The 21,020-nt window shown below is 39.7% G+C and overlaps 2 protein-coding genes across 3 annotated transcripts in view; one reads left to right on the top strand and one right to left on the bottom strand.

Moving 5' to 3' along the window:
* ARL5B (ADP ribosylation factor like GTPase 5B) overlaps positions 1–11,933 on the bottom strand; it is a 37,926-nt gene extending 25,993 nt beyond the window's left edge. For both annotated transcript variants that reach the window (XM_066279342.1, XM_066279341.1), the window contains exon 1: positions 11,605–11,933. In XM_066279342.1, the coding sequence (XP_066135439.1) occupies positions 11,605–11,653 (49 nt within the window). In that variant the 5' untranslated portion in view covers positions 11,654–11,933. The remainder of the gene's footprint in view (positions 1–11,604) is intronic.
* Positions 11,934–12,064: 131 nt separating this feature from the next.
* NSUN6 (NOP2/Sun RNA methyltransferase 6) overlaps positions 12,065–21,020 on the top strand; it is an 86,991-nt gene continuing 78,035 nt past the window's right edge. The window contains exons 1-2 of the mRNA XM_066232434.1: positions 12,065–12,216; positions 13,348–13,456. Coding sequence (XP_066088531.1) covers positions 13,439–13,456 — 18 coding nt within the window. The 5' untranslated portion in view covers positions 12,065–12,216; positions 13,348–13,438. The remainder of the gene's footprint in view (positions 12,217–13,347; positions 13,457–21,020) is intronic.

Consider the following 21,020-nt stretch of genomic DNA (forward strand, 5'->3'; position numbering starts at 1 on the left):
ATATTCCAGGATGCAAAATTTTGTTAAAAGCAACTGTATAAATCTGATGATTCAACAATTCAACGTTTATTGAGTTCATTATATACATGACCGTAATTATTTGTGACTAAGACAAATAAGGCAAGATCTCTACCCTCAAAAATCTTAAAAGCTGGGGATATAAACAAGCACTTACAATACAGGATCATTAGTACAAAGCATCAGATATAAGTGTCATAAAGTAATATTCTTCAGGATAAGTGAAATATAGATTCCAACTCTTCAGCTAAGGAAATGAAATGTCAATAATAAAAAAGGAATATTCTAGATTGTCAGTTTGTTTTACAGGCATTATGGAAATTAATCCCTACAATCATTCTATGAGAAAGTGATATCATGCCTCATTTCCCAGATAAGGAAACTGAGTCTTAGTTTAAATAACTTGCCTAAAGTTATATTGTTGGGAAGTTTGGCTAATAGTCTCCCAACCTGATGCCTTCCCCCTGGAAACAAATTAAGTCTTACAGTCTTATAATAATAATAAGAATAGCTTATTGGATAGACAACCCTCAGGTAAACAACGGGATTAAATACAGATAAAGAATATTCCAAGGTCAAAGGCCAGGTTGAAGAACCTAAGGAAACCGCGACCAAAGATCCTTCCCTTTCCCCAACTCACTGAAAATAAGCAATTTTATAATATGACTTAGGACACACTAACTGAAACAAAAGATTCACAAAACAGTACTTTTACTTTTTGTTTCTATTTTAAAATATTCATTCCTTTTTAAAATGCTGATCCTACTAAATTGTCTATGTAAATTTACTAATAGGTTATGTTGGGTAATTTGGGGGGTGGAATGTATGGCCAGGAGCCGCCATTGTGGCCATTCACATGCAGGTTCCCATTGGATTCAGGCAGAGGGTAAAGAAATGGTGGAGCCAAGAACTGGTGGGACATTAGCTTTAATCTTAGCTTGCACCTGGCAGGCAAGAAATACACACAGTAGGAAAACACTTCCCTTTCCATTCAGGGCTCCCAAAGCCACTGACTTATCCGAATTTCCTAGAATCAAAGTTTCTACCTCACAAGCCTTACGTACCTCTGTTCTCCATCTCCTCCTCTCTACATAAACTCTGCACAAACTGGCTTCTCCTTAGCACTCCACCATCTTGGCTGCTTCTCCTCTCTTCCATGTGGCCTTTCTCTGCTCTCCTCACTAATGCTAATCTCAGGAACTGAGAATGAGCAAGCTCCCTGACTGCCCCATTTTATAGTATAGAAATCAAAACCTTTAATCCAATATACAAACAAGGCAGTCTCTGATACAAAGTCACATATCTGAGGCATAATGGGATTCCTCATGAGAGTGCACCACCCCACATCATGCAATCCTTCAAGGGTGTGGGGAAAAGCTTAGTCTTGAAACTAAGCCTTAGGCTATAATGACCAGGCCTGCTTACAGCCTGTCCCCCACACCCAATACAAACTATAAGCGAGCAAACCTATAAATATCATATTTACAAACTTATTTGACCAACATTCCACCCCTTTTGCTCACTTCACAATCTAAAGCACACGTATTCTTGCACAAGGAAATTAAGCACATTACACGAATTACAACATGACAAATCATACAATTTCAACAATTACAAAGATACACTTCACCAGTCTCTGAGCACTTTGCCAAAAGCGCAAAATGCCCTCTGACTTCTTTCTAGCCATGGGGAAAACTTCCCGGGACAGGGCAAGGGCCTCCAGCAAAGCCATCCCCCACCCCCATCAGGGTATTTCACGTTGTCCAAAATTAGTAGACCAAATAATTTCAAAGAGAAAATATGAAAATCTCACTGCTTTCACAGGTTATATATAATTGAACACGAAAAAGAATATGGCTGATTAGAAGCCATCTCAGAAAAGGGTCAAGAATTCTAAATTTTTAAGAAATTGTAAATACTAAAGGAATCCCTTAGCTAAATTATGACGGTCTGAAATATTCACAAAGGACTAGACTTCTGTCCCCAAATCCTGTTTCCACTCTAAGAAATTAATTTTTTGTGATTTGACCTTTATATGTGTTCAGTTTATGTCTTAAAATGGACTAAGAAACTGTGTAATACCAAATGATACTATTAATAAAATGAAAGTCTATAACGATGATACAAGGATTTTAGAACCTTATTCTAATTTATCATGTAGCTACATGTATTAACATTTGATAAACTAAATTACTAAAATATGTAAGTTCTCAGCCATGAGAAAACAAAACCATGTGAAACAGACTAAAAATGCTAATAATAATAATCAGCTGAAAAAACTAGCGTTTGCTGTTCTTTCCTTATTTGGGTCTACATATTCATGCGAACAATCACTTTCAGGAATGAACCTTATCAAGAGTAAATCAAGAAGTCGTCTTATTGATGAGAATCTGGAATCATGCCTAAAATTAAAAACAACAACATTCAAACCTGACTTACCCCAACTTTCCAAGAAGATGCATGGGCATTGTTCACATTAGTGTTTGTCAGTCATTGTCATGATTTAATTTTATGAATACCTTACAATTTAATCTTATCAATAAATAATATTGTTATTAAGTATGATATCAAGTTTTATTCAATGTACCTATAGTTTAACTAAGACTTAAAACTTTAAGTAAAGTTTATTAAGTTAGTTTTAGGGAGCATTGTGGAGTGAAATAAGATGTAGTGTCGAGGACTGAGAAAGGCATGTTGAGATGGTTTGGACGTATAGAGAGGGTGAACGAAAGGAGATAGATGAGGCAAGTATACAAAACGAGTGTGGATGGGAGAGTTGGAAGGGGTCGACCTCAGTGAACTTACCTAAATCAGATTTAGCAAAGGCCAGTTTAGGAGTACACTAATTAAGTTAATAACAATGTACCTACCTATATAGTTGAAGATAAAAAATTTGGTTCTCAAAAGAAATTTCAATCGTACTGTTGATATTTGGCTCAGTTGACTAATGAGTTTGCCGACCACTGTTCTAGACAAAGGGATCACAAGCCCCTTCTTACCCACGCCAACCAGTATGGGATTTGGTCTATAAAATCAGCCACAGAACGGTAGGGACTTTCTACATGATTTGGGATTGTGCCCCGTGTAGCTAGCTGTCTAATAAACTCCTAAAAAATTCATTTGGACTTGGTATCTCTATGTAACACACGGATTTAAGTATATTACTTCACAACAACAACAACAACAAAACTGAGAGAATGCATCATCACCACTACATTATAAAAATGTGTTCTTTAGCTTGAAGGAAAATTATGCTATATGGAAATTTAAACCATCAAAAATAGTAAAATGAGTAAATATAAAATTTTATCCTCTTAAAACTTTAAAGAACATGCAACTGTTTACAGCAAAAATTATACTACTATATTGTGAAGTTTATAACATTTAGGTAAAATACATATGATATATACCTTGTGTGGTTATAAAGGACAAGGAAAGGGGGGAGTGTAACTGTATAGTTTCAAAGTTCTCACATTACTAATTTTAAGTAGATTGCAAAAAAAAAAGGTAGGGATGTATGATGCAATCTCTTGAAGGACCATGGAAATAATGCAAAAGGACACTGTAAAAATAGCCAATAAAAAAATAAAAATGGGCCTGACCAGGCGGTACAGCAATGGATAGAGCACTGGACTGGGACACAGAGGACTCAGGTTAGAAACCCCAAGGTCACCAGCTTGAGCACAGGCTCACCAGCTTGAGCACAGCATCACAGACATGATCCCCATGATCGCTGGCTGGAGCCAGCTCTGCCACTCGCTCTGCTGTGGTGCCCTGGTCAAGGCACATATGAGAAAGCAATCAAAAACAAGTAAGGAGACCCAATGAAAAATTGATGCTTCTCATTTCTCTCCCTTCTTGTCTGTCTCTATCTGTCCCTCTCTCTGACTCTGTCACAAAATAAATAAATAAATAAATAAATAAAAATGGAATCCTAAAAATTAAAAGTTAACCCAAAGAAAGAAAAGGAGAATAAAGTAACAACAAAAAGCAGAAATTAAACAGGAAACAAATAATAAAATTGCATATTTTAACATCTAGCAGTATTTAAGAGAGACATTTTAAATTTAAAATGTTTATATATGAAAGGAAAAATAGACAAAAACATATTCAAAGTAAGTAGATGGAAGCAAATAAACATAAAATAAAACATACACATAGGAGAAGCACCCCTATGAGATGATGCTTCCCACTCCTCCCCTGCCCCTTTCTTTGCCTCTATCTTTAAAAGAAAATCAATAAATAAAAACATTGAAAATTTTAAATCTTTTCTTTAAAAAAAATTATAACAAAGAGTACTGATACATTGGATTTCAAAATTTACTATGAAATAGTACAGTAATCATGGTGTAGTATAGTATGGCACAGGGATAGACATACAGATCAACGCAAAAGAGATAAGAAATATATCATTTCTATTTCAACAAAGGCTCCAAAGCAAGTCTTTCGTAAATTACACTAGAACAAGCAGCTATCCATGTAAACAAATAGTGAATTCCAACCCCTCTCATATCATAGACCCAAAATAATTTGAGACAGCTTATAGGTGTAACATGTAACAGCTAAAGCGTCTAGATGAAAGGAACAGGACACAGAAAGCAACAGCTACTAGAAAAAAAATTGAGAAATTAGACTATACCAAATTAAAATTTTCCACTGAGGAAAAATTCCCATTAGAAAATGAATAGGGAATCCACAAACTGGGTAAAATATTCACAAAACATAAATCTGACAAAGGACTCAATTCCAGAATACAGCCTGACCAAGCGGAGAAAGTAATCATTGAGCAACTAAGGTGCTGCAATGAAGAATTAATGCTTCTCATCTCTCTCTTCCTGTCTGTCTTGTCCCTCTCTCTGACTCCCTCCGTAAAAAAAAAAAAAAAAAAAAAAAAAAAAAAAAAAAAAAAAAAATCCAGAATACATAAGTAATTATATATAGTATTTTAGACAAGAACATTTTTTAAATGGACAAAATACTTGACCATTCTGCAAAGAAAGATATACAAATGGGCAATAAGCACCTAAAAAAGTGCTTAACACCAACAGTCAACAACGGACTGCACGTTAAAAGCAAAATGAGATAGCACTACACATCTAACAGAATAGCTGAAGTTAAAAACCAATGTTGATAGGGATGTGGAACAAGTAGAAGTGTCAAATATTGCTAGTTAGAGTATAAAAATTATTACTACTTTGGAAAACAATCTGTTTCTCATAAAATTAATCATATATTAAGTTTATGACCTAAAAATTATACTCCTAGCTATTCACTTAAGAGAAATGAAAACATGTCTACAAAAAATCTTAATGGTATTTACAGTATTACAACTCATCACGCTGCAAATGAATAAACAAAACGTGCTATATCTATGCAATGGAATTACTTAAAAGATTTATGGGGAAAGCTTGCAATGTAAAAGGATAATATAAAAATAAATAGAAACAGAAAATTAGGGAAAAGAAAGGTTGAAAGAAACTTAATGACACAGCATTATGAAATAATTCCACAAGAATTAAAAAAGTAAAATTAAGCAAGAAAATTGTTTATACATTAAAAATATAACTGAATGAAAATATTAAATAGGAGAACGATAAGACAAAGAAAATATCCCAGAAAATAGAACTCAAAAAACAAACAAAAACCTAGTAACACAGAAAAGAATACTTGATAATCAACTTAATAGCATACGATAAATCTAAAAAAAAATTTTTTTTAATTTTCCTAGAACCAAAGAAAGTACAACTTTATATAAAAAAGGTCCAGATTGCCTACCACAGTAAACAAACAAGCAAACAAATCAAGGTACAACTCTTTCACATTTAAGAAATGCCAGAGACAGACAATTCTAGTCTACTGGATAGAAAATACTCATAATAATAATACTGGTCTTCATAACAACACTGGAAGCTGGAGGACAATAATCAATACCTTCAAAATTCTGAAAGAAATGTCTTATAACTAAGAGTTCTATACCCAGCCCAATTACAAATCAAAAGTGAGGAGAGACAACACATTTTCAGGCATTTGAAATTGCAAAATGTTATCACTTTGGATAACCTTGCAGGAAATTTCTGAAGGATGTGCTTCATTAAAATAAGGGCAAAGAAAGAAGGACATGATTTCTAATAAAAAGTAAATACCTAGAATGACAGCAAAGACAAGTCCAGAACAGGTGTGTACCAGGCACAGAGGGAAACAATCTAGCTGGAAGCAGGAAGGAATACTGAGGGCATGGGGAAGAAGGATAAATTATCATATTGGTGCAATATAGGAAAACTTCTACAGAGAATTTTTGAATAACACCAGATACCTTAGTCCAGGGGTCCCCAAACTTTTTACAGAGGGGGCCAGTTCACTGTCCCTCAGACCGTTGGAGGGTCGGACTATAAAAAGAACTATGAACAAATCCCTATGCACACTGCACATATCTTATTTTAAAGTATAAAAACAAAACGAGCCTGACCTGTGGTGGCGCAGTGGATAAAGCATTGACCTGGAATGCTGAGGTTGCTGGTTCAAAACCCTGGGCTTGCCTGGTCAAGGCACATATGGGAGTTGAAGCTTCCTGCTCCTCCCCCCCCTTCTCTCTCTCTCTCTCTCTTTCTCTCTCTCTCTCTCCCCCCCTCTAAAAAAATGAATAAATAAATAAAAACAAAACAAAACAAAACAAAAAACAAAAAACACAAAACGGGAACAAATACAATATTTAAAATAAAGAACAAGTAAATTTAAATCAACAAACTGACCAGTATTTCAATGGGAACTATGCTCCTCTCACTGATCACCAATGAAAGAGGTGCCCCTTCCGGAAGTGTGGCGGCCGGATAAATGGCCTCAGGGGGCCGCATGCAGCCTGCGGGCCATAGTGTGGGGACCCCTGACTTAGTCAAATGTACAAAGAAACTAAAGCAATAAGAAGTTGTAATTATTTAGGGGGAAAAAGTTGTGGAGAAAGGGAAACAATTTATAACACACTGTGGCTCAGCAGTAACAAAACTGTGTATTTACAACAGTGAAAGTGCAGATTAAACTTAAAATCTATATTGGAATGATGAAGGAAAGGTCATAAAGGTACTAATTTCTTTTATATCATAGGACAAATGATTTGCACCTTTAAAAATAATGTTATATGTTAATTATATCTCAATTAAAAAACACAAATGGGCTCTGGCCAGTTGGCTCACTGGTAAAGCTTTGGCCCGGTGTGTGGATATCCCAGGTCTGATTACCTGTTTGGGCACACAGGAGAAGGGGCCATCTGCTTCTCTACCCCCCCTCACTTCTCCCTCTCTTTCTCTCTCTCTCTCTCTTCCTCTCCCACAGCCATGACTTGATTGGTTCGAGCACCAGAGTGCTGAGGATGGCTCCTAGAGTCTCAGCCTCAGGTGGTAAAAATACCTTGGTTGAGAGCATGGCCCCAGACAGGGGTTCCTGGTAGACCCCGGTTGGGGCACGTGCAACAAGCAGTCTGTCTCTCTATCTCCCCTCCTGTCACTTGGCAAAGAAACAAAAACAAAATAAAACACAAATGATGTTTAAAATTTCCATACATGCATATTATTCAAAATTATGGCCTGACCAGGTGGTGGCGCAATGGATAGAGCATGGGAGTGGGATGTGGAAGGACCCAGGTTCGAGACACCAAGGTCGCCAGCTTGACCGTGGGCTCATCTTTGGTTTGAGCAAAAGCTCACCAGCTTGGACCCAAGGTCACTGGCTCGAGCAAGGGGTTACTCGGTCTGCTGAAGGTCCCCGGTCAAGGCACATATGAGAAAGCAATCAATGAACAACTAAGGTGTCCCCACGAAAAACTGATGATCGATGCTTCTCATCTCTCTCCGTTCCTGTCTGTCTGTCCCTATCTATCCCTCTCTCTGACTCTCCCTCTGTCCCTGTAAAAAAATTAATAAATAAAAATTATGGAAGTATATACTGGAAAAGAGTCAAGACATTAAAGAGATTGGACTAATATATTTACCATAAATAGCACTAAGACATTAGCTATTTAGTTAGCCGTTTAACTTTAAAAAATGTATACATGTCACTTTGATATAAAATTTTATGTTTAAAAACACCAAAAAATTAAACAAACATTGTTTAGATTGGAGATACAGCAGTGAATAAGACAAAGCTCATGACTTGGAAGTTATTTCTTTTAAAATAGACAAGTAAACAAATAAATGTATGATTACACATTTTTACACATAACAATGTTAGTCCAAAAAATAGAGAATGAGTATTGGGGTGGGAAGAGTGGTCAGGGATGGCCTCTCTGAGAAGTGACATTTGATCAGAAATCTGAACCATTTGAAGTAAGGGATAAAGAATATTCCAGAAAACAAGGAGCAGACAGATGGTAAGTTTAAGTTTCATATGTTTGAAACCAGAAAAAAAGTCCAAATTAAGAGCAGAATAAGCTAAAGAGGAAAATGAAAGACACCAGATCTGAGCAGTCAGAACAATAACAATACCTTAAAAAATTGGCTGTCAGCCTGACCTGTGGTGGCGCAGTGGATAAAGCGTCGATCTGGAAATGCTGAGGTCGCCGGTTCGAAACCCTGGGCTTGCCTGGTCAAGGCACATATGGGAGTTGATGCTTCCAGCTCCTCCCCCCCCCCCCCCCCGGTTCTCTCTCTCTGTCTCTCCTCTCTCTCTCTCTCTCTCTCTCTCTCTGTCTCTCCCTCTCCTCTCTAAAATGAATAAAAAAAAAAAATTGGCTGTCAGTGCTCAAGACATGAAATTCACTGATAATGATTGTTTAGATAATAAAATTAAAATCTCATTATTTGGTTCTGAAAATTAACTAACTACCATTAAACCCAAATTACATCATCCTTAAATCTGGATAATACAAAAAATAACTGATTTTTTAAGGAAAAGACTATTAAAGGAAAGAAATGTTAAACTTTTGAGGTCAGTTTAAAGATATCATAGACATGTATTTATTTTTTACAAACACACAATAATAGAGATATACAAAACAATTATCTTTATAAAGATAATCAAGATTTTGAAATTCTTTTATTGATAAGTGTGTTGAAGTAATCAGTCTTGTACCTTAAAATTAATGTTCAGATTGTCAGTTAATTTGTCCATATAGAAAGTAAAAATACACGACTAAAGTATCAACCCTTGACCTAAAAAATAACATACCATGACTAAACTGTTCAACTATTCTATGGCTTCCTCTGTACAGTTTAAAGTCTCAGTCAACAAGCAAGTAAGGCGCTATGTATGGGATGTGGTTCCCCTGGTTACCTTTCCAACATCATCTCCTCTTAACTCCCCCACAGGCAAACTAAAATACAGCCACATTAAACTAAAGTATTTTCAGCCTCCTTTCATAAACCAAATTAATTTCCCTCCTATTTGCATATTATCAGTCCTTCTACCTAGAATAACATGCCCCTTTTACTTAGCTGGCTAGCATGCTTTGTAAACTCCTACTTATCATAAAAGTCCAGGTATACCTTTTTCTGTAGTCTTCCAGGAACCACGTGAGAAAAATTCATCATTTCCTTTTGGTGCCATCAACCACCACACTTCTATACTTATCAGTTAAATCCTTTACCTCACTGCATTTTTTCCTACTTCCGTCAAGTACTGATCTTTGAGCACTATAAGAGCAAGTAACTTTGTATCTTTTCTATTTGTTTTCAAAATCTTTGAATCTCCTATGCCTAAGTCTAAAGCCTAGTTTATGTCCTATGACTAAATGTTAGTGGCATGAATCAATGAGAATAAAAAGACAGAAGAAAGCACTAGTACTAAATATACAACAGAAAAAACCCCAAAAACAAACAAACAAAAATAGACAACAGGAAAGTTAAAGGAAATATCTAAATAGTCATGAGAATTTAGGAGACCTGAACAGTTATTAGACTATAAAAGCTGTCCACGAATGCCTTTCATTATCTCCTGAATTTTCCCTTTATATCCTCATCCCTTTTACTGATTAAGGAAAACTCAAAAAGCAAGATAAAGAGCAGTAATAAAACAGAGGGAGAAAGAGGAATGGGACAGTATACCAGAGAGAACCAATGACTTTGGTAATGTTTTATTTCTTAAACTACAGGAGAAGGTAGGTAGGTGATTATTGTAAGAATATACTTTTTAGCATGTCTTTAAATAGTGAATTTATATAACAAGGGGTAGAAAATATAAACTGCTGAAAAAATAATGCATTACATTTATGATTAATATTCATAAGGAGATCAATTCTGGCCACTATGAAATTCACTTGAAAAGTGGTTTCTGGCCTGACCAGGCGGTGGCGCAAAGGATAGAGCGTCGGACTAGGACGCGGAGAACCCAGATTCGAGACCCCCGAGGTCGCCAGCTTGAGCACCGGCTCATCGGGTTTGAGCAAAGTTCACCAGCTTGAGCCCAAGGTCGCTGGCTCAAGCAAGGGGTCACTCGGTCTGCTGTAGCACCCCCCCCCCCCCCCCCCCGTCAAGGAACATATGAGAAATCAATGAGCAACTAAGGAACCGCCACAAAGCACTGATGTTTCTCATCTCTCTCCCTTCCTGTCTGTTCCTATTTGTGACTCTGTCTCTGTCACACAAAAAAAGTGGTTTCTGTGCTAAATATTTACATATGTGTATATCTATATCTATATTTATAGCTTTGAAAAATATTTTAGTGTCCCTATCAACCAATGGAACAAGTGAACTAAAACCATTTCCTAGTCTCCATTTCTTAAATCCAGAAAAAAAGATACACATTAGCAGTAACAAATTGGTATCATCATAAAACTAGTTTTATTATGTCCAGGTATTAAACGCAAAATGAAACTGATTTCAATTACTAAGAAAATATTAAATGAACACCTAAAACTTGACCTATAGTCACTCCTTTTTTGTCTGGGTATTCCTTCTTCAGAAGACATCACATTTCATTCTCTTACTCAAAACAGGTTTTACAACTTCTTGGCCCTTTGGACTTGCAACTTCCAGATGTCTCATAACCAGTTCTAGACTAATTACGGACACGCAAGATCCTACCCAGAACCAGAAGCCTTTAGTTTTCTAACATCTAGGAAAGGATTAAAGAATTAAGGATGATTTCCAAAAAGCCATGTATTTCAAAAGGGCGACTCGTCCCGAGTCCTGAAAACCGGCGAAATAAGGGAGAACGTGAACATGAAGGCGCACTGGCTTAAAGAGCAGGTCGGAAAACAAAGCAGCACTGGTTTAAAAAAAAAAAAAAAAAAGTTGGTAAGTTTCAGTGAGGACACTTACCCTAGGGCAAGACTTAGGATGTTTAATTTGAAACGTAAAAGGCACCCCAAATGCCTCCAGGTACCAAGAGGTGCTTTCCTCTTAGCTTCACTAATATCCAGAAATTTTTAGTTTGAGTTCTGGGACACCGAAACGCCTCCCCATTTCTCCGACACATCAGGTTTCTCCTGCACCTTCTCCCAGCCTAAAGTACTGAATTTCTACTCGCTCCCTTGACTAAGTCACTTCTCTGCGTCTCAGAACATCTGTCTCCACCAAGAGCCCAGCCTCCTGCTGTTCCCTTCCGCGGCCAGAGCCCGTTCCACGGATCCGAGCGGTTGCGCAGCTCCATCCTCCTCACCTTGGTTACAGAAGAGGCTCCACAGTTTAGCGAAGATCAGCCCCATCATGAGCAGCTGGGCCGGCCGCGGGGTCCCTGAGCAGCAGGTGCCGCTGCGCCGGGGCCCCGACCGCGGCGCGGGCTGTGGAGTACCAAGGAGTAGCCGACTAAGCCCGCACCGAGAGGGAAATGGGTGGCGGAGAAGCCGTCTTCGGCCGCTCGCCTACCGGTCGGAAGGCGCCGCGCCGCGTCCCTGCCGGAGCGTCCTTTGTTTCGAGCCCACTGAGCCCAATGCCGACCCGTAGTCCTCTCTGAACCCACCTACCCACCAAAGTCTCAACAGTCCCAAGCCCCGCCCCCGCTCCTCCTCCCTTCCCGATCTGGGGACCACCCATCGCCGGAAGAACGGCACCTGACGTGGCCGCGCTTACGTCAACCCACGCCTTCGACGTGGCACTTTCTTCTGTTTGTTTCCGGTGTGTGGGTTCCTATGAGCCAGTTGTGTAGGACAGTGGTCGGCAAACCCCGCTGGGGAGCCACATGCTAACTGACTCTGCATGAATCCCGTGCGCATCCCCGGTGCTGTTGTATCCTGCGGCCTGTCTCCCCGTTGCCCGACCTACGGACATCCCGGTATCTGCACGTGGTATTTTGTGGTAAAGCCAGACTCAAGGGGCCAAAGAGCTGCATGTGGCTCTCCGGCCCCGTTTGCGGACCACTAGTGTAGGACGTAGGGGTGTGCGTGGGAGTTGGGTAGTTTCCCTGGGTGAACGCTTCTCCTGGTTTAGAACCATTTGCAGGGTTCTCTTGGGTCTCTGCTGTATGACAAGTGCGTCCCTGGCCTCTGAACTGGGCGGAAAGACTGCAGTTTCTTGGAGCTGGCTCCCTTTGCTGCATAGAAGTGGGAAGTGTCAGCTGACTTCTACCTATCACCCTGTGCTGTCCCGCAGCTTGGGGTTGTGCCTTGACTCTTAATTTTGAATGGAGGATTCGTGGCATTCCCGTAGCCATATAAGTCAGTAGCCATAGAGTTCTGTGATTAATTTAAGGGTTCCACCTTTTGCCACGCATTTGGTATTTCTGTGAATCCCAAGCCACGAAATAAGAAAACTTTGACTTTTCAAAGTGTTCATTGGAAATACCTTAAATCTTGTTTTTCTTTAATCTCTTCCCATTGATTTGGGAGAGAGAGAAACATTTCACTTAGTTGTGCACCCATTGATTGCTTCTACGTAGGTGCCCTGCCTGAGGTTGAACCTGGACCTCTGGCACATTGCGTGGATGCTTTATCCACTGAGCCATGGTAGCTCAGTTGCTCAGCAACTCCTGGATGTGCCAAGGTTGCTGGTTGATCCTGGTTAGGTCACATATGAGAATCAACCAATGAAAGTATAAGTAAGTGGAACAATAAATGAATGCTTCTCTCTTTCTCCCCCCCTTCCTTCGTCCTTTCTTTCTCCCTTCCTTTCTCTTTATCTAAAAATCAATAAAATTAAAATGGAATCCCAGTAGTCTCTCTAATTCAACAAAATAGGAAAAAAAAAAGTGCTGTACTTGAAGCAAAACAAATTTCATGGGGAAAAATAGTTGAACTAGAGAATTAAAATATATATACCTAATACAACTTACAAGGAAGCTTACTTTGGAAAAACTGTCTGCAGCTGGAATTGAATTCAATTTATTACTTTTAACTCAGAAGTCTGTGTGTATAAAAACCAATTTGCTCTGTAATGCGTTCAATTCCATTTTCTTTTTCATAATTAGGTTCTAACAAATTCAGAAGCTTCACAGCCTGGGATGAAATGTAACTAATTCCCTAAAACCAATTGAAGGAGTGAACTTAGTTGAAAAAACTATGGACTTTAGTCTGATGGTAGGTTTTACCCCTGGCAGCAAGTTCTTTTAACACACCAAACTACAGTTATAGCCTCCTATTGCACTTTGCTTTATTTTTCATCGCAATCACTGCGATTTTTTAAATATTTTTTTATATTAATGGGGTGACATTGATAAATCAGGGTACATATGTTCAGAGACAACATCTCCAGGTTATTTTGACATTTGATTATACTGCATTCCCATCACCCAAAGTCCGATTGTCTTCCGTCACCTTCTAACTGGTTTTCTTTGTGTCACTGCGATTTTTTTTTTACTAGACTCTCCACCAGCAAAGATTTCAACTTGATGAAAGCTAGATGATGTTTAGCATTTTTCAGCAATAAAGTATTTTTTAGTTAAGGCATGTACATTGTTTTCTAAGATATAATGCTATTGCACATTTAATAGACTACATTTTGGTGTAAACATTATTTATGTGCACTGGGAAACCAAAAAACTCATGACTCGCTTTATTGCGGTGGTCTGAAACCAAACCCATAGCATCTCTGAGGTATGTTGTAAGGCCAGTGGCTGCCACCATGGCCATGCAGGTTTTCATTGGATTTGGACAGACAGTAAAGGAACAGTGAAGCTGGAAAATGGTGGGCCACTCTGTCTCGTTAAGGGCCAGCAAACAAACAGGCAGGGAAGACAGCTTCCCTCTCACTCAAGACTCTCAAAGCCCCAACTCATTCTCTGGACTCTCCCGGACTACCCTCAGATTCCCCCCCACACACACACTGCTCTGCAAAACAGGCTGGGGGTAAAAAAAATGCCTTCTCCAACAAACAATAGCCCTGCCTAAGCAGGCAGGCTGTCCAATTTGCAAACTGCTATCCTGAGGGCAAGCACAGGCAGCCTTCCATAGTCAATAAACACCATGGCACTGCCCCAATAAAAGCTAGCAAACCTAAAGAAAACATCTGTTTACCCAACATACCATATATCCTTATGTATAAGATGCACCCCTTTTTGAAAAATGTAGGGTCTAAAATCTGGGTGCATCTTATACAGTGGTTGTAGATTTTTTTACTTGCATTTCTGGCTTTTTTCACACTAGTTTTTGTGCTCATTGTTGTAAATTTTTTTAAATTTGCATTTCCTGTTTTTTTGCGTTTGTTGTCATTGCACTCATTGTTTCACACTTACCGGTATATTACAGTTTATGTTTTGGCACATTCTGCCCAAAATGGCTCAGAAAAGATTTTCCTACAGTGCTCAATTCAAGTTAAAAGTGATCCAGTTTGCAAAAGTGATTGGAAATTGTGGTGCTGAATGTAAGTTTGGTCCTCCTTTAACTGAGAAATCAATCTGAGACTGGCTATAAGAAGAAATCCTACTGAAAACATCACAGCAGAAGGCGGCCATGAGAGGAAAGTCAGCAAAATGGCATAATTCAGAGAGGAAACTGAAGATATGGATTGAAGAGCAAAGGGCAATTGGAATTCCTGTGTCCACAAAGATGGTTCAGCATGAGGCAAGAACTGCTGATGAAAAAGAAGTTACTGATTTCAAAGGACAATGTAATTGGTGCTTCAGGTTCATGAAAGGGAATGGACCAAGCATGTGTACACGCACCAGACTTGCCCAAAAGATGCCTGAAAGCTACCAGCAAAAGATCCTTGACTTTCATAATTTTGTCATTCAGTGTTGGAAGACACATCAGTTTGAGTTGGGACATATTGCAAATATAGACGAAGTCCCCCTTCAATTTGATGTCCCTAACAGAACTGTTGATAAGAAGGGGGTAAAAACTGTAACTCTGAAGACAAGTGGGCATGAAAAGAGCCATTATACAGTTGTTCTAGCTTGTTGTGCTGGAACCAAGCTGCCTCCTATGCTGATTTTCAAACACAAATCAATGCCAAAAGAAGACATTCCTCGAGGAGTGATTGTCCATGTTCATGACAAGGGCTGGATGGATCAGGATGGGATGAAGATCTGGTTTGAGAAAGTTTGGAGAAGGAGACCGGGTGGGCTCTTACAGAAACCTGCCCTATTGGTGCTTGATCAGTTCAGGGCACACATAACAAAAAATACAAAGAAGATTGCTGCACAGCAAAACCCCCCAAAACTTGCCATCATAACTGAAGGCTTGACATCCCAGCTCCAAACACTTGATGCCAGCATTAACAAACCCTTCAAAGCTGCCATGAGATGAATGGAACCAATGGATGAAGTCTCCTGGGGACAATATGACACCAGCAGGAAGAATGAAAAAATGAACTATAGAAGAAGTTTGTACCTGGGTGAAAGATCCTGGGATAATAACGAGATTGAGATCATTGTCAAGTCATTTAAGAAGTGTGGTATTTCAAATGCCACAGATGGAACTGAGGACTAGGCAATATATGAAGACTGATTCATCATCAGACACAGAGGATGGGAGATTTGACAGTGATGAGTTGTATAAATTTTATGATGAATAAAAAACTATGTAATTTTTTTCCCCAAATTTCAGGCCCCAAAATTAAGGTTTCTTATACATTGGAGTGTATTACACATGGGGAAATATGGTATGCTTCCATTTCATTACTTGTACATAGAGAAGTATGTGACTTATGCTCTCCCAGTGTTTTGATTCAAAGACCCTTTAAGTCTTATATGTGCTCCAACTTTCGATACTGAAGGCAAGTTTTAGCTTTACCTATAGAGGAAAAGGTGCTGACGAAGCCTATACAAATTAGTTTAAACTTTCATGACTATGCATTGGCCAGTAAATGTAAGTTATTTTGTGTTTGTGTTGATAGAGGCTTAAAGGAACATTTCTAGTCTTAGTTTTATTAAACAATAAGTACTAGATTTTGTAACTTAGCTTCAATTTTTAAACATGGATATATACCACATTATTCTTTTTTTCTGGCTTTCAGTTTTTTAAGAAACAGTATCTGAAAACATTTTTTTGCGAGCCTTGAAGCAAAAAAGCCCATTAAATATTTTCTTGGTGGCCTAATGATACTTTAAAGACAGTAAACTTTTTAAAATAGAATTTTATTGAAGTGATACTGGCTAACAATTTTACACGTTTCTAGAGACAGTAAATTTGAATTATTCTTTCAATTTTAATTAGCTCATCAACAAAACAACACAGAATAAGTGCTGGCAAGGATGTGGAGAAAAGGGAACCCTCCTGCACTGCTTGTGGGAATGCAGACTGGTACAGCCACTGTGGAAAACAGTATGGAGATTCCTCAAAAAATTAAAAATCGAACTGCCTTTTGACCCAGCTATCCCACTTTTAGGAATATACCCCAAGAACACCATAGCACTGTTTCAAAAGAAGAAATGCACCTGACCTGCGGTGGCACAGTGGTTAAAGCGACCACCTGGGACGCCGAGGTTGCCGGTTCAAAACCCTGGGCTTCCCTGGTCAAGGCACATATGAGAGTTGATGCTTTCTGCTCCCCCCTTCTCTCTCTCTCTGTCCCCTCTCTCTAATGAATAAATAAAATAATTAAAAAAAAAAAGAAATGCACCCCCATGTTTATGGCAGCATTGTTCACAATAGCGAAGATCTGGAAACAGCCCAAGTGTCCATCAGAGGACAAGTGGATTAGAAAGCTTTGGTACATATATACTATAAAATACTACTCAGCCATAAGAAATGATGACATCGGATCATTTACAACAACATGGATGGAACTTGATAACATACTGAGCGAAATAAGTAAATCAGAAAAAACTAAGAACTATATGATTTCATACATAGGTGGGACATAAAAATGAGACTCAGAGACATGGACAAAAGTGTGGGGGTTACAGGGTGGGGAGGAAGAGAGGGAGGGGGTTGGGGGAGGGGCGGGGCACAAAGAAAACCAGTTAGAAGGCGACGGAAGACAATTGGACTTTGGGTGATGGGAATGCAGCATAATCAAATGTCAAAATAACCTAGAGATGTTTTCTCTGAACATACGTACCCTGATTTATCAATGTCACCCCATTAAAATTAATTAAATAAAAAAAATTAGGTAGAAGGAATATATTTGTGCAGTAGAGCCAATATTTTCATTGGTTCTACTCTTTTGAAATATATGAAACTTTGATCAACTGTTCTAATTTACTGTTATGTTTTCTACAATTTGCCTGACAAGATTGCTGTACGAATTTTAAAATATTTTTTCATATTAAAAATTTTATTGGCAGTCCTGGACAATTAGCTCAGCGGTAGAGCGTCAGCCTGGTGTGTGGAAGTCCTGGGTTCAATTTCTGGCCAGGGCACACAGGAGAAGTGCCCATCTGCTTCTCCACTCTTCTCCCTCTCCTTCCTTTCTCTCTCTCTCTCTCTCTTCTCCTCCTGCAGCCAAGGCTTCATTGGAGCAAAGTTGGCCTGGGCGCTGAGGATGACTCATGGCCTCCACCTTAGGTGCTAGAATGCCTCCAGTTGCAACACAGCAATGGCCCAGATGGGCAGAGCATTGCCACCCTCTGGTGGGCATGCTGGGTGGATCCTGGTCAGGCACATGCAGGAGTCTGTCTCTCTGCTGCCTCCTGGCTTCTCACTTCAGAAAAATACAAAAAAAAAAAAGTTTTATTGGTAGATTTAGTAATTATAAGTTTTGGTTTTTTTTTCCATTTTTCCAAAGCTGGAAACAGGGAGGCAGTCAGACAGACTCCCGCATGCGCCCGACTGGGATCCACCCGGCATGCCCACCAGGGGGTGATGCCCTGCCCCTCTGGGGCGTTGCTCTCACATCCAGAGCCATTCTAGCACCTGAGGCAGAGGTCACAGAGCCATCCTCAGTGCCCGGGCCATCTTAGCTCCAATGGAGCCTCGCTGCGGGAGGGGAAGAGAGAGACAGAGAGGAAGGAGAGGGGGAAGGGTGAAGAAGTAGATGGGCGCTTCTCCTGTGTGCCCTGGCCGGGAATCGAGCCCGGGACTCCCACACGCTAGGCCAACGCTCTACCGCTGAGCCAACCGGCCAGGGCCTATAAGTTTTTACTACTGAAAGGAAACTAGTCATAACTGGAAAATGACTTTAACAGACTATAGTTGTGTAAACCATGCCAATGTATCAGTTACACATATAAAAATGGTATTAGGGATACTAGTCAATAATTTAATCAAACTAGAGAATGTTGAGTAATATGCTTTTTATTTTTTATTTAAAATTTTTAAAAATTTATTGACTGATTTAGAGAGGGAAAGGGAGAGAAACACATCAACTTGTTGTTTCACCTATTCATGCATTCATGAATATGAAATGGTTGAGCCTTGTATATATGCTTTGATGGGGTTCGAACTGCAACCTTGGTTGGACAATATGGGGACAATGCTCTACCAACTGAGCTACTTGGTCAAGGCCAGTGGTTGATTCTTGTATGTGCTCTGACACGGGATCTAACTGGTGTACCCAGAAGATGCTCTAACTCAGTGGTTGGAAAACTCATTAGTCAACAGAGCCAAATATCAACAGCACAGTGATTGAAATGTCTTTTGAGAGCCAAATTTTTAAAACTTAAACTGTATAGGTAGGTACATTCCTTATCAAGGTAGCGCCTGCAGGAAGAGCCACACTCAAGGGACCAAAAAGCCACAGGTGGCTCGCAAGCCGTGGTTTGCCAACCACTGCTCTAACCAACTGAGCTACCAGACCAGAGTGCCAAGACCAGCTCAGCAATGGGTGTGTGCACAAAAGGAAGGCACTGCAGGATTCAAGAAAAAATATATAAGACACAACATAGAGAAAAGGTGGGTACAGGGGACTCCCAGCCTCTAGGACTGAGAGCCCAGATCTCTGCAGTCTCATTGTATTTATTCATCTCTTTGCTCATCAAGCAAATTTAGCAGAGCCTGGGTCAAATTAGCATGGATTCAGGTGTAGAAAAAGATGACTAATACCTTTCAGGTATGTAGAGAAAAGACCATAGAGATCAGCTGTTTCCTTTAAACAATCTTATCAGTGCTTGCTGGGGCAGCGTTCTCTCCCCGCAGGACTTGGCGTTCCGAAGTCCCCACCAAAGACTTGTGTCAGGGCAGCATCTAATCTCTGGCCATTTTCCTACACCAGAGTTGTAGTACACTTTCTAACTGGAGCACTTTTTAACACCTTTGTGATCTTTTATTTTACTTTATTTTATTTATTTAGGTGAGAGGAGGGGAAATAGTGAGGCATACTCCCACATGCTTCTCTACCGGGATTCACCCAGCAAACCCATTGGGGCTGATGCTCAAGTTCTGAGCTATTTTTCGCACCGGAGGCTGCCATGCTCAGACCACCTGTGCTAGGGCCACATTGAACCAAATGAGCCACTGGTCATGGGAGGGGAAGAGTGAGAGAGAAGGGGGTAAGGGAGGGTGAGAGAAGCAGATGGTCGCTTCTCCTGTGTGCCCTGATCAGCAATCACACCCAAGACATCCAGGCAGATGCTCTATCCACTGAACCACTGGCCAGAGTCAATTTTTTTTCTTTTTCTTTTTCTTTTTTTTTCTAATTTAGTGAGAGGAGGGGAGGCAGAGGCAGACTCCTGCATGCGCCCTGATTGGGATCCACCTTCAAACCCACTAGGAGGCGATGCTCTGCCCATCTGGGGCCCTTACTCCATTGAAACGAGAGCCATTTTTTAGCACTTGGGGCAGAGGCAATGCAGCCATCTTTAGCGCCTGGGACCAATTCGCTCCAATTAAGCCATGACTGCAGGAGGGGATGGGAGGGGAAGAGAGAGAGAGAGAGAAGCAAGAGGGGGAGGGTGGAGAGGCAGATAGGCACTTCTTCTGTGTACCTGACTGGGAATCGAACCCAGGACATTCAAATGTTGGTCCGATGCTCTACTGCTGAGCTGATGGGCCAGGGCCCCGATTTTTTTTTTTCTTAAAACATCATTTAAGAAACTTTTAAAAAACTAATTTCAGTGTAGTCCTTGATCCAGAAAAGGTAACACTATGCCAACTGCAGGTTGTAATATGCTTTCTTTGAACCAAACCTTAACACCAAAAATCCTCTTCATCAGCATAACGGTCACTACAAAAATGTCTAGCCAAGGATAGTCTGAGTCCTCAGCACTGTTCACATGTGCTGAACTAGTGAACTAATTTACAGCAAATAATGTGTTTTTTTCAGCATTTTCTTTCTCTAGTTCACACATTATGTCCATTCATTTATCTTCTCAATCAGTACTTGAGTGCCTATATGTGTTCAGACCTGGGTATGAAGTGGTATGATAAAGGCACTCCCCTCTCTGAGTTTATAATCTAGGTCAATTTGTTCTTCCCTCTCTCAGCTCCTAAATATTTTCCAGCCATCATTGGTGCTACGGTCACCACAATGTTGAGACTACAAAGATTCCTTTGGAAATGCCTGGTCTAGACATTTTCCTAATCATTTGCAGATAATATAAACATGGAAGAATCCCATGAATTTATTGAAGAAGTATGCCATGGTGGAAAGAAGTCAGGTGGCTACAATTTTTATCCTGACTTTCTCACTAACTTGTGAAGCTGCTGAGAGTTATTTCAGCTCTGGTAGTCTTCTTTTACTCCTGTGTGAAGAGATAATGATAACCCCCTTACAAGGTTGTCGTGCAGCCTAATGGATGAAAGTTAATTTTTTTTTTTATTTTTA

This window comes from Saccopteryx bilineata, chromosome 5 (assembly GCF_036850765.1).
Source record: "Saccopteryx bilineata isolate mSacBil1 chromosome 5, mSacBil1_pri_phased_curated, whole genome shotgun sequence".
Classification (NCBI taxonomy): domain Eukaryota; kingdom Metazoa; phylum Chordata; class Mammalia; order Chiroptera; family Emballonuridae; genus Saccopteryx; species Saccopteryx bilineata.